We start from the raw sequence: 14,351 nt of genomic DNA, 5'->3' as shown, positions 1-14,351 counted from the left end.
CAGCAGTGCAATTCTTTCAACAATGGGATAACATGTTGGTGATACCCTACTCCAGTGAACAGTTGTGCCACCACATTTGTATCAGCTGCAGCTTCTGGACCAACCTTGGGGGCAGCCCCACGTACAGTGTATTACAGTAATCCAGCCTGGAGGTTATCAGTGCATGGACGGTTCGGAAGCTACAGCTGGTGCAAAATGTGGCGGCCAGACTGCTAACAAGAACGAAGCGATCTGACCATATAACACCTGTTCTGGCCCGCTTGCACTGGCTTCCAATATGCTTCCGGGCCAGATTCAAAGTGTTGGTACTAACCTACAAAGCCTTATACGGCGCGGGACCACGATATCTGTCGGAACGCCTCTATTATGAACCGGCTTGTACACTACGGTCTGCTACGAAGGCCCTCCTCCGGGTCCCGACCCATAGGGAGGCCCGCAGTGCGGTGACAAGATCAAGGGCCTTCTCAGTAGTGGCCCCGAACTATGGAATAGTCTCCCCGAGGAGGTGCGCTTGGCGCCGACACTATCATCCTTTCGGCGCCAAGTTAAAACCTTTCTCTTCTCCGAGGCATTTTAATTCTTTGTTAATGATTGTAATGTTTGTAATTTGATCTTAGCTTATCCATTTTTTTAGATTGTGAAATTTGATTTTAGATTGTGATGTTTTTGTATTTTATTGTATTTTATTGTATTTATGTTCACCGCCCAGAGAGCTATTGCTAGTCGGGCGGTATATAAGTTTTAAAAAATAAATAAAATAAATAAATGGACAACAGTGGTCAGGCTATGCTGATCCAGAGGCAGCCGCAGCTGTCTTACCAGTTGAAGCTGGTAAAAGGCACTCCTAGCCAATGAGATCACCTGGGCCTCTAGTGAGAAAGATGGATCCAGGAGCATCTTCAGACTATGAGCCTGCTCTTTCAGAGGGAGTACAACTCCATCCAAAGCAGGCAACTGACCAATTATACAAACTCAGGAACCACCAACCCACAGTGCCTCCGACTTGCTATGATTCACTCAGTTTATTGGCCCTTGACTAGCCCACCAGCAGATCCAGATGCTGGTCCAGCGTTTGCACAGCCTCTCCCGATTCAGATGTTACAGAGAAATAGAACTGGATATCATCAGCGTACTGCTGGCTCCTTGCCCCAAATCTCCTGATGACTGCTCCCAAGGGTTTCATATAGATGTTAAACAGCATTGGGGACAAGATGGTATCATGCGGACCTCCACAGCACAATTGCCAGGGGGCTGAAAGACAATCACCCAATACTATTATCTGAAAATGACCCTGGAGATAGGATCGGAACCACTGTACAACAGTGCCTCCCATACTTATTTCACCAAGTCAGCTCAGAAGGATACCACGGCCAATGGTATCAAAAGCCACTGAGAGATCAAGTAAGAATAACAGGGTTACACTCCCTATGTCCTTCTCCCAATAAAGGTCATCCATCAGAGTGACCAAGACCAATTCAGTCCTGTAACCAGTCCTGAACCCAGATTGGAATGGATCAAGATGATCTGTTTCATCCAAGAGTACCTGTGCTTGCTACGCTACATTCTTCTCAATCACCTTCCCTAAAAAGGGGTATTTGGAACTGGGCAGTAGTTGTCACAAACCAAAAGGTCTAGGGTAGGCTTTTTCAGGAGTAGTCAGATCACTGCCTCTTTCAGGGTGACTGGGACCACTCCCTCTTGCAAAGCTGCATTGATCGCATCCTGGATCCATTCAATCATGGAGGTGAGTAACTTTACCCTTGAAGTGACTTGCAAACAATTCACCGAGGGCCTCCAAAGGGACTGCAACTCCATTTCCTGGATTTGGTGCCAACAGATCCCTGACAATATAAAAAAGCTCCACTGGACAGCTACTTGAGGGTGCAACAGAGGCATCCTCCTTCACCGCCACACAGTAGGTATGGTTATGATGTTTTACTTGTGCCCGATCAGTCTTACAGTGCATCTTTCACCACTTGTGCTCTAGCTGTTGTCCAGCCTGTTTTGTTGCCCTTAGTTCACTGGTGTACCAAGGTGCAAACCAGTCTTCACAATGCCAGAGAAGGCACTCAGGGGCAAATGTGTTAAGAACCTGACGCATCTCGTTGTTCCACAGCATGACAAAGGCTTTATTAGGGTCACCTGCTCTATCCAGTGGACTTTGGGGATGGACCATTTTAATCTGTCCATTACCCCTGCAGGGGATGATTGGAGCGGTAACTCTAAACTTCACCAGAAAGTGGTCTGACCATGACAATGGGGTAACATTCACCCCCCCCATCTCCAGACCAACCCTTCCTCTGTCTGGAGCAAAAAGCAAGTTGAAGTGGTACCCTGCCCTATGTGTCAGACCAATGACAACTTAAGACAGCCCATTGTTGTCATAGAGGCCATGAAGTCCCAAGCTGGAACACTAGAGAAAGCCGCAACATGGACATTGAAATCAGCCCAGGACTATCATTCTGGGCTCCTCCAATACCACAGCTGAGACGGCCTCTACCAGCTCAGTCAGAGAAGCTGCTGGGCAGCAAGGTGGACAGTACACCAGCAGCAACCCTAGTTTACTGTCTCCTTGGCTCGACACCAGGTGTAGGCCCTCACAGCCAGCTCCAAGGCAGAGTGGTTTTCTGGTGACAGAAATGGAAATTCTATGGACTACAGCAACCCCTCGCCCCGTCCCAGCAGCCTGTGCTGGTGTTGCACCAATTATTCAGGTAGGCAAGGCTGGGTCAGATCAACTCCTCGCCAGCTCACCAACCCAGTTCTCGGTAATACACACCAAATTGACACCCTCATCCATGATCAACTCATGGATGAGTGTGGATCTTATTATGTACCAATTTATAATAAGAGAGAATCAATGTATCAGAAACATTGGTGCTTCTGAGAAATAACTACATGTGATCTGGGGGTGATCCACTCTGCTCTTCCTAAACAGGACCCTGTATATGTGCATGTTTTTTCAGGCACAGGAGTTACTCACAAGAATTAACTCTCTCTCTCTCTCTCTCTCACACACACACACACACACACACACAAAATCACAACTTATCTGTTGTTTGGTTGCTGATCCTGTTACATGTATGCAAATCAGCTTCACGCTGATTCACATACAGAAGCAAGATTTCTGCATTGGTGAAAGATGTGGTGAAGATCAACTTTGTACAGAGATGCCAGTGAAGTTCCCTAGAGCCAGGCTTAGAAAAAAAAAACTACCTCAAAGGAGAGGTGAGCTTTACACACCACAAAATTCTTTTGTTGTGATTAAAATCCAAATTGGGGAAGAACTGCAGACTTTCCTGGCTGACAAATACTTTGCATGCCTAGTACACTAAAATATCATCAGCCAGGAATCATGAGGGCTTTGGTAGCCAAAGATCCAGCATGCTGCCAATGCACTAGGTATTTGGTTATGAAAATTCGTACAAGCCTCTTGATTTGATCCTATTCAGTGTAATGACTCTGCATTGAATAGGCCTGGAACAACAGTGAGCAGGGAAAAATTAGAGGGCAAGGAAAGCCTACCTCAGTGGTTTCCAAGGCCTCCTTGATTTTTGCCCCATGCCTCTTTATTCTGGCCCTATTCAATGTAATGAAATAAAGAGGTACAGAAGTGGAATCCAGTGTAGTGAGGGAAGCCATCCTGATTAACGGGGGATGGCTTTACACCTCATATCCCCTCTCCCATTCTTTTACTGGCCTGCATAAAGTGATACTTTTTCAGCTCTTTGTAATGGATTGGAAATATTACCCAAATTCTTCTATTGTTGATTTTTTCAGAAGTTGGGTAATTTCTAAATTAATCTGAGGGAAGCTTTGGAAAGCTCATCTCTACTTTGTCAAATGGGATTCACACGTGCAAAAGTGTAGTGCAATCATTAAAAAAACCTCGGGTAGCTCATGCTGTCAACTCTAGCACTGTCAACCACCTGTTTTAGAGAATGGTAGAATGAATACAGGTTAAGAATGAGGGTTTCTGTCAAAGGTGCTAGTACAAAGCATCTGTTCAGGAGGAAGATTCTTGTATGCAGCAGTCTTCATCTCACACGTATGCCACTGAATTTTGCCCTACTTTTTTTCCAAGGGGAATTGTGAGAGAAACAACGATGTACATGCATTCCTGTATCATGGGTTTCTGCACATTGAGTTTAGGCATACATTTGCTCTGCAAGAGGAGGAAAGTCTGAGAAATCACAAAAAGCAGCAACACTCCCTATTTTATTACTCAAATTCCACTATATATTGAAAGAAAACTTAAAGTAAGGCATATAGGCATTCTCGTGCTGTATGTGGGCGCAGGGTGTCTCTGTGCTTTATGCTGAGTGATTACTTAGCTTCTGGAATGAAGATTAATGTCCCACATAAAATACATTTATTCTATTTGTATATTGGCTACTTTTTAAAATAAAACGAAAGTCGTTCACAATGCAGGTGACATATTGTTATAAATAGCTAAGGATGCAAAAATGTTTGTGCCCTACATATATTTCATTTCCTTGTGAGTTGCAGACCATCTGTTATGGTACAAAGTCTGCTGTAAAAGTAATAATATTTATCAGTAGTGGCTTATGAATACTTGTATAAGCATTTGAGAGATAGAAAAGAGAAAAATTATGAAAAAACATACACAAAATGTTTTCTGTGCAGGTTTATACCATTGTTAACACCCTTAATTTAATTAATGGCAATTGTGTTTTATGCGTATTACTTTTTTGCTCACCTGCCAGGCATGCTCTATGCATGTCATGGTCTGAGGTGGTGGAATGGACTGGTCGCTGCTTTAGACGATCAGATTTTTGAATGCTTGTGTACATTGAGAGCTCCATATAAATAAAAAACCAGCATTATAGGAATTAAGCTGATATAAACCTTTCTTCTGGATGTTTTCTATTTGCAGTGCATTTTTATTCTGTTCTTTATTTTTTTTTAACATCGGGCGGTGGTTTTCGAAAGCAGTATCTCCAACCTGTAGCCAAAGTATCAGAGACCACTCCACCATCTCAACATTCAACAACCTCTTTCTGCTGTATGTACAGACCTAGCTTCACAGTTAGGCAACAACTGACATAAAAGATGAATGCTCAGTGACAGGTAATTTGAGATTACAGTTTCATGTATTTAAATGATGATGTGATCATTGTATTTAATGAAAAAACTTAAATATGTCACCTCAATTTATGAGTAATCTGTTAAATAAAAATAGTATTAATTCCTCTCTAGTGTCAAATTATTTTAAAAGAAAAAAAGTCAAAAGCCTCCTGTTTCAAGGAAGATCTTACCAGACGGGTCAAAAGCCACTTGGTTGCCTGGATGTGGGCCTGCATCAATTGACACCATTGGTACTCCCCTCCGAATGTCCCACAGTTTCAATACTCCATAAGAGTCACAGGAAACAATGGTATCACCCTGTAAAAGATGAGAGGAATGTTATTTCTGATCGTAATACAGAGTAGCCATACAAATAGCTAAAATGTATTCATGAATAATGCAGTGATTACTAGAAGCCAACATGGATTTATGAAGAACAAATCCTGCCAAAATAATCTTATCTCAATTTTTGATTGGGTAATCTCCCTGCCAGACTGCGGGAATGCTGTGGACATAATATATCTCGACTTTAGCAAAGCTTTTGGTGAAGTACCCATGATATTCTGATTAGCAAGATAGCTAAATGTGGGCTGGCTGGAAAAACGGATCCACGGTTGGCTACAGAATCGTATTCAAAGAGTGCTTATAAATGGTTGATTCTCAAACTGGGGGGAGGTAAAGAGTGGGGAACTGCAGGGCTCAGTCCTGGGCCCAGTGCTCTTTAACATTTTTACTAATGTATTGGATGAGGAGGTGCAGGGAATGCTTATCAATTTTTTCAGATGATGATAGAAAATTAGGAGAGATAGCTAAATCCTTGGAAGACAGAAACAAAATTCAAAGGGACCCTGATAGGCTGGAGCATTGGGCTGAAAACAACAGAATGAAATTTAATAGGGATAAGTGCAAAGTTCCACACCTCGGAAAAAGAAACCAAACGCACAGTTATAAGATGGGGGATACTTGGCTCAGCAATATTACAAGTGAGAAGGATCTTGGGATTGTTGTTGATCACAAGCTGAATATGAGCCAAAAGTGTGATGTGGCTGCAAAAAAGGCAAATGCTATTTAGGCTGCATTAACAGCAGTATAGTTTCCAAATCACAGTAAGTATTGGTTCCCCTCTATTCGGCACTGGTTAGGCCTCATCTTGAGTACTGTGTCCAGTTCTGGACACCACACTTTAAGAAGGATGCAGACGAACTGAAACAGGTTCAGAGGAGGGCAACAAGGATAATCAGGGGACTGGAAACAAAGCCCTATGAGAAGAGACTGAAAGTACTGGGAATGTTTAGCCTTCAGAAGAGATGAGAGGAGGTATGATAGCACTGTTCAAGTACTTGAAAGGATGTCACACAGAAGAGGGCCAGGATCTCTTCTCGATCATCCCAGAGTGCAAGACATGAAATAATGGGCCCAAATTACAGGAAGCCAGATTTCAACTGAACATCAGGAAAAACTTAACTGTTAGAGAGGTATGACAATGGAACCCATTACCTAGGGGGGTGGGTGGCTTTCTAACACTGGAGGCATTCAAGAGGCAGCTGGACAGCCACTTGTGGGGTATGCTTTAGATTCCTGCATTGACCAGGGGGTTGGACTCAATGGTCTTATAGGCCCCTTCCAACTCTACAATTCTATGATCTCTGCGCTGCTTCTGGCTCTCAGAGAAGCTGAGAAGATAATTTCTCCATAGCCTTTCTATCCTGAATCTTATAGGGGGCCCTCCTGTGCGCACCCATTTCCTGTTCAATTCCACCTTCATACTCCCAAGTAGACCCTAGCTCCCAAGAAGGCTGTAATGTTGGCTGTGGGAGCATTTTGGGTTGTTACATTGGTAGCCTTGTATTCCCTTCCTCCCACTGCTTCCTCCACAATTTACCATTTTCCTCGAACCTCATTTTCCTTTCCATCTTCCCCAGCGCAGAACCCATGGCCTCAGTGCAGGAAGGGCTCTTGTAGATTTTGCAAGGCAGTGATTGGGCAGTTCTGTATGTCTGCCTATATGTCTATTGTACAGCTTCCTTACACCCAATGAACGTCAACATGAACCAAGGTGAAAACTTTTCAAGGAGCAAAAATAAAAGGCTACAAAAGAATAGTGTTAACAAGGAAGCATTTTTAATACTACATACTGTTCTAATCAAGAGGGGGTAATTTACTGGACTGGCATCTTAAGGTACTGATAACAAACAGCCTTCTGTCTCTGGCAACAGTGTGTGAATTTTTTCTTTTCCTAAAATGTTTAAATTGGAGTCTAGCTTCCTTGTCCCTAAGTGCTATTTTCATCTCCCTAAGTGCTATTATTTAGTAAGGCTCACTGCCCTTTCTGCTGTCTTCAATTGATGCTGCTTGCCTCAAAGTAAAATCAGTTTTAAATAACAGCATAATGGAGTGCTGAAGCAGTGAGCTATGTGATTTTCTTGTATGTTGTGGAAGAATATAATCAAACATAAGGCAAAAAGCTCTCCTCTTCAAACCCCAGCAACCTAAGAGTAATGTTCTCCTGAATTATCCTTCTTCTGGGTTAAATGCTCTGCATAAGAGAAATATCAGTCCTGCTATTTTATATGGTCAAAGAGCAAATAACAGATGAATCACTGAGTTGATGAGACAAATGTTGCAAATCTACGCTTAGCAAAATTATCTTTCCATTATCTTTTTTAAATGAAATAATTAAAATAATGGTGAGCTTGACCTGTGGTCAGGTCTGTCACCAATATTATTAAAAAGGTTGTCTAATCATAGAAAATAACTGGTTCATCTGGCATGAACTCATGTAGGCAACTAGTTAATTCAACAAATGCACTTAGTGGACTGAGAAGATTCAAGCATATAACCAATAATGTACAGCACAGTATCTGATCCACAACCCTATGATTGTTTCCTGAGAAGGTCACACTATGTTCAGTGTGTTTATGATGGCAGACTAAGATAACAAAGTAAGTATGTATAGCATGAACATTTGCTAGAGCACAGATGGAACTTAACTATTAGAAATCTGAACTAAATAGTATTGCATAAGGAAGAGTGTGTGCTGTAAACTACCACTGTCACAAATGTACCAAACCCAATATGTAGAGCATATCAGCATCAGTTTATTTGTATGCCGTTTTTCCATGGTAAACCATGCTCAAAGCAACTTATAACATCAGAAAATATAATTCACTAGTAACTTTAAGACATATAAACAAAATTCAAATAGCTATATAAATACAAATAGATTAATCAAAGCATCTCATATTAATAAATATATACTATCTTTAAACAATCCACTAAGAATTACCCAACAGTGGAAATACAAGAACATGGGGTTGTATTCAACTAAGTTCTACTCAGAGTAGACCCATTAATATTAATCTACATTAGTCATGTATAATAACTTCAACAGGTCTACTCTGAGTAGGACTAGTACTGAATACCACCCATAGTCCACATAGTAGCATAAGTAATGCATCTTCTCCATACCAAAATACTGTCCTAGCAGCAACCCCTAAACAAGTTCCCATCCTAACGGTCTCTAGGCATTCTGAGCATCTTGAACAGCCTTTGCAGCTGAAGCACGTCCGGACAGCACGTGCAGCTGAAGCACGTATCGGGTCAAGCCACACACAGAACAGAAACAAAGATGCTCCACATGGAAGATTGCAGATGGCAATAAATAAATTATGTTGCAGTTCAGACTTGTTAAAGTTGTGGCCCACAGTTGAACCCATATCCTGTGTTCAATCCAAGATGGAGTAGTTATGGGAGGCTACTATTCAGCACCATGGAAATTATCCTGTGGTGTTCCACAGGGTTTCATCTTGTCCCCCATGCTATTTAACACCTATATGAAGCCACTAGGAGCTGTCATCAGGCGATTTGGAGTGAGGTGCTATCCATATACAGATGACACCCCAGTTCTACCTCTGTTCCTTCTGAATTAGGAAAGGCCGTTGAGGTGTTGAACCAGTGCTTAGAGGCAGTGATGGACTGGATGTCCATAACGATAATGTTATTTGTTATTTAATTTTATTTATTATAATGTTATTTGTTATTTAATTTAATTTTTGTAAATTGTATTGCTTTTATTGTATTTTTATACCTGTGTTTATGTTTCCTTGTAAGTCGCCTTGAGGACCTTTGGCCGAAAGGCGGGGTATAAATAATAGTAGTAGTAGTAGTAGTAGTAGTAGTAATGTGAGCCAATAAATTGAGGCTGAATCCTGAAAAGACAGAGGTTTTATGTGTCCAGAGTTTTCATGTCCAGGAGGTGGGAAGAAGGCCTGTTCTGGATGGGGTTGCTCTTTCCTTGAAGGAGTAGGTCCGCAGCCTGGGGGTACTCCTTGATCCAACACTGTCAATGGAGGTTCAGGTGGCCTCAGCAGCTAGAAGTCTTTTTCTAGCTCTGGCTGATTCACCAGCTTTGACCTGTTTTGGACAGAGAAGACTTGGCCACAGTGCTCCATGCTCTGGTAACTTCCAGACTGGATTATTGCAATGTGCTCTATGTGGGGCTGCCCTAGACGACTAGGAAACTTCAACTGGTCCAAAATGCAGCAGCCAGATTACTGGCGGGGTTTCTTTTAGAACATGTATAACCCCTGTTTTAAAACGGCTGGTTGCCAGTTTGTTCTGGGCCCAGTTCAAGGTGCTCACATTAGTGCTTAAAGCCCTAAACAACTTAGGTCCCAAATATATAAATGACCGCCTCTTTCCCTACAGACGATCTTAAGTATTGAGATCAGCAGAGGGGGCCCTTTTGGTAGTTCCACTACCCTCAAAAGCTTGGGGAGGTGGTGGCCCGGGAGACGGCATTCTCAGGGGCATCCCCTAAGCTGTGGAACTCCCTCCCCACCGAGGTACATCTGGCAACTTCACTGTACAACTTTCAGCGATGCTGAAGATGCACCTCTTTACCCTGGCCTTCAACACTTGAGATGTATATTTTTAGGACCCACCCTATTTTTTGTGATGTTCTTTAGGTTGTTTTTAACTGTTTTAATTATGTGTTTTAAAATTGTTGTAACCCACCCTGGGACCTCTGGGTGAAGGGTGGGTTGTTGTTGTTAATAAATAATAATAGCTATCTACTGCAAACATTCCTATTTAACAATGTTTTAGTAACTAGAAATCAAATAAAAAGTCATGTGCGCAGCTTACCTACTTTCCATTCCTCTTGGCTTCTGGTTTAACTTGGATAATTTCTAAAATTAATTTCTGAAGAGGTTTGCCACAATTTGCATTTCATATCCTTTTCTCTTTACAGGTTACTGATGTGCACAAGCACATGTACATACTGATTAGGGATGGGGGAGAAATTTAAACCTGAATCTATCAAATTTGCACTTTCTGAAACAATATGAGAACCAAAACAGCCATCCTTCAAAATTCATGATCTGATTTTTTTATGCAGTTCTCCCACAAAAGAATGTTCATAAAAATGCATGTATTAGGGGAAAGCGTACATGAAAAGGAATAAGTGAAAATAACATACAAGAATCACTATTTGAAGATGCTTACAAAAATGTGTACATTAGTGAAAACTGCACATAAATGTTTTTATTAGAAGAAATTTGTACTAACAAGTTGATGAATTTTCATAAGGATTTCTTTAAAAAATAAATAAATCACAAACAGCTGCAGATATGTGGAGAACTGAATTTAAGATTGGAAAAATGAGACTGAGAACAGAAACTGACAGATCCTTCCATTTCTAACACTGATTGAAATATAATTAAAAGCAATGTCAGTGTAATTACACAATCATATCAAGAACCCTTTTTGCCTCGATTTGTATATACACTGGTACAAAAGAATGATGGACTTTAAAGCAGCACTGGTGAGTTAATCAGTCAAAACCAAGTAATTCAAAAACCCCAAATCCAAGGAGAAATTTGGATGGGGAGAATTTTTGCAAACATTGCTATTTTGCATGTGTGTTTGCTTCATGAAAAGTATGCAATAGCCTTTCCTGTCCTTACGATGAGTAGGAGTCCACAGGGCATGATTGACACTTAAGGGTTGCTTAATCACAACCTTGGTTAGCGGAAAAGGTGATCATACTTGTGTCCCTGGCTGCTTCAACTGCAAGTATTGGAGTTCATGAAAGAATGAAGCAAAACTAGTGCTTCCTTTCAAAAACATAGTCTTAACAATAGCCACAGGTTTTCCCCTTCATATGTGTGCCTATAATGTGTTCATGGAAGCAGCCACCCTGATTGATATGCAGTACTGTAATAAGGATGTAATAGTGTGCTGTTTATAAAATACATGGCTCCCTTATTGAGCGCTCCCCCCAATAAATTTAGGTGTAGAGCAATTACTGCTCACTCATGCCACTAGGTGAATCTTAGTAGCTTCAGAAAAGATAAATGAGGATTTTAAATGTCTCTTGGCTGGGGTATGAAGAACTGAGGAAGCTGACCAGAAAGGTCCAGCAGCTAATCACTCCCACACCAGGAAAAACATATAAGCCCTATTCAGTCATTTGCATGAAGGGGTACCTCAAGTACAAAGGGGCTGCAGGGGGGGGGACTTTAGTCCATTGTTGTACATCTCCTTCTGCCTTCACACATGTTCTGGGCAGGACATCCTGTGCAATCATGGTTTAAATCAAGTGAGATGCCTACACAAGCTCATCTGGATCCCCACTAGCACACTACATGGGAAGATAGAAGGAATCATGCAATAATGGGAGGGGGGCTAAAGGTGTATCCCCACAGTATCTTTGGACTCAAGTTTTTCCTTCACGTGAGCAAAGACTGAATAACCTTGTAGAACAACCAGCAAATTTACAGTGAAGCTTCTCACTGAGGGGGTGGAGGCAGAACTATTTAAGATAAGCAAAGCATTCCCTATAGAATCTACACTGGCAGCCAAATGTAACTCAGGAGAGTTGTATCAAAACCTGTATTGCTGGGTTTGGAAACAGAGTCTCATGGCTTCATAAAGCTCACCTCAAATATGAAGCAACACATCACAAGCACCAAAATCTTTCCAGTTCAGAGTTTAATCTCAGCCAGAGAATTCCTTCTCTCCTTCAAAGTCAGGTTCCTATCTACTGAACCCCACATTTTAAAAATCATATTGTTGAAGTACTGGCTCTTAGTAAAAACACGAATGAAACTGAGGATTTCACCCTGCTCCAGCAATGACTAGAAACTGTCAAATAACTGTGGATTATTTTCTTCTTGTTTGCTGAAAATCACTCCACATGATCCCTCCTTCCTGTGTGAAACAGATGAAATCTTTCTGCCTTTTACAAAATCAAGGACTAAAGTTTCTTGTGGTGTTTGAGAAGAAGAGTACTTGCTAGGCTTGCAAAAGTTTTTTGTATAAATTTACATACAGAGCTCAAGATCACTGCACACCCTGTAGAGTTATTGCTATACGGAGTTGATACACCACTTTATACAGCAGTTTTCTCTGCTGTGCCTTTTTTTTTTTAAAAAGAGCTTAGGCTAATCAATTTATTTTTCTTTTTATCCATCAAAGCAGTGCCTCTCAGTTCTAAAGAGTTGTGCAGTCAGATAAGGGGAAGAATGATAATTGCTACAGCTTTCTGAAGAGGTTTGAGAATTGGATGCCATCTTTACACTAAAAATCATTACCCCATTAGGTATTCATTTCAGATAGTAGCATTTATAAAGAACACATAGGTCATGACATCTCAGATGGTACTCCATAAGCATCCCAAGGGTAAAGCACCTTCAAGTATGCTCCTGACCAACGGCAATAAGGGTAGCTTCACACATCTTTTGGACTTATTTTCTTTCTACATGGTGCTAATCTCTCTCTTCCAAAAATATTTCCTATAGGGAGTTTCAGATGACGCCACAAGTGCTGAAAAAACACATGAGAGGGTACTGAATGCTCTCCTGCCTTGTGTGCATTTGGCTGGTGTGTAAAGGGTTTATAAAGGCATACCAAGTTAGGGGAGTACAGCTGATCCACACAACAGTGGGAGACCCCTGCCAAATCAGCATCCCACTTTGAGATCTACACATGTATATCAGCATGCACATAGAACCCCTGAAAATGCACATAGCAAGAATTGTGGTTGCTGAGCATGTCAGCAGAGGGCAGGGCTAGCCCATGCAGCCCCATAGCAACCTCACACTTTATTTCGATATGTGGGCTGGGTGGGTGAGGGTGATTTTAAACCCTTCGAATGTGTGATGTTGGGGGGGGCATGTTTTGAGTAATGCTTTGGAACTCAATATGAAATATCTGTTTTCTTCAAGTATCTGCTACTCGACTCCTTTCATAAATTTACTGTGCTAAAAAATAGTAGCTAATTCTTATGCAAATATTTTAGATTTGCTACTAAATTACATAATTTTCTGAAGTTGAATCCAGATTTTGTTGGAGGGAGGGATATCTTTTACCTGTAGATTTATTTTGGATCACATTTCAGATAATCTGGAGTCTGTGTCCTGTTCAGATCAGCAGCAAATTTATGGAGGCCTAACAAGAAACCCAAATGATCCAAATATTTGCAATGGAGAATTTTTATATATCCACACATATAATCGTAGATATTAGAAGGTATATGTTTATGAAATATAAGAGAATCACAAGGAATGAGGCAGGGGGGCCATAGGCCTTTTGAAGACCCCTAAAATCCAGTCTCACAGAGAACCTAGAATTAAAATCAGGCCTGTGAGTAACGCCTGGAGAGCAGGCAATGGTCAAATTCACCTCACCTTTAACTCCTGCTTTTGCCAAGACAGGCCTGTATGTGACTGACTTTAATTAATGAGTATATTGTTTGGAAGCAAATGAGCATGTAATCCATGATTGATATCTTAAACTGTTTGATCCTGGGAAACTAATTATTAGTGAAGGTTCTGTAGAGCAATGGCTCAGACTAGCAGAAAAACTTTGTAACATTATCAAAACAGTAATGAGAGAAACTCCGAATTTTAAAATGATCTGGTGTGTTTAATTTAATAGAATACAAACTCTGTAAGAGGGTTTTCATGGTAAAAAGGTATTTTTAGGTAGTTTGCCTTTTCCATTCTTCTGGGGCTGGGAGATAGTGGCTGGCTCAGAATCACCCAGTGCCTTTTCTTAACTGTGTGATCTTCAATCATAGTCCAGCATTATAATCATAATTATTCTCTATAGCTATGCAGTTTCTTTAAGTAGGAACGGGATTTCTAAGAAAATATAAGAAATAAAAAACCCTATAGCAAACTAATAGAACTGTGGTGCTTGTTAACTTTCAGTCACCCAAGCTGAGCCAAACCCAACCTGGTATCATTGTACCACTCAAG

The 14,351-nt window shown here is 41.2% G+C and overlaps 1 protein-coding gene across 2 annotated transcripts in view; it reads right to left on the bottom strand.

Annotated features, from left to right (window-relative positions):
- Window positions 1-14,351, bottom strand: part of SPAG16 (sperm associated antigen 16) — a 761,887-nt gene that overhangs the window by 202,930 nt on the left and 544,606 nt on the right. For both annotated transcript variants that reach the window (XM_061607700.1, XM_061607701.1), the window contains exon 15: window positions 5,280-5,406. In XM_061607700.1, coding sequence (XP_061463684.1) covers window positions 5,280-5,406 — 127 coding nt within the window. The remainder of the gene's footprint in view (window positions 1-5,279; window positions 5,407-14,351) is intronic.

This window comes from Rhineura floridana, chromosome 2 (assembly GCF_030035675.1).
Source record: "Rhineura floridana isolate rRhiFlo1 chromosome 2, rRhiFlo1.hap2, whole genome shotgun sequence".
Classification (NCBI taxonomy): Eukaryota; Metazoa; Chordata; class Lepidosauria; order Squamata; family Rhineuridae; genus Rhineura; species Rhineura floridana.
This window is presented reverse-complemented; position numbering and strand designations above follow the sequence as displayed.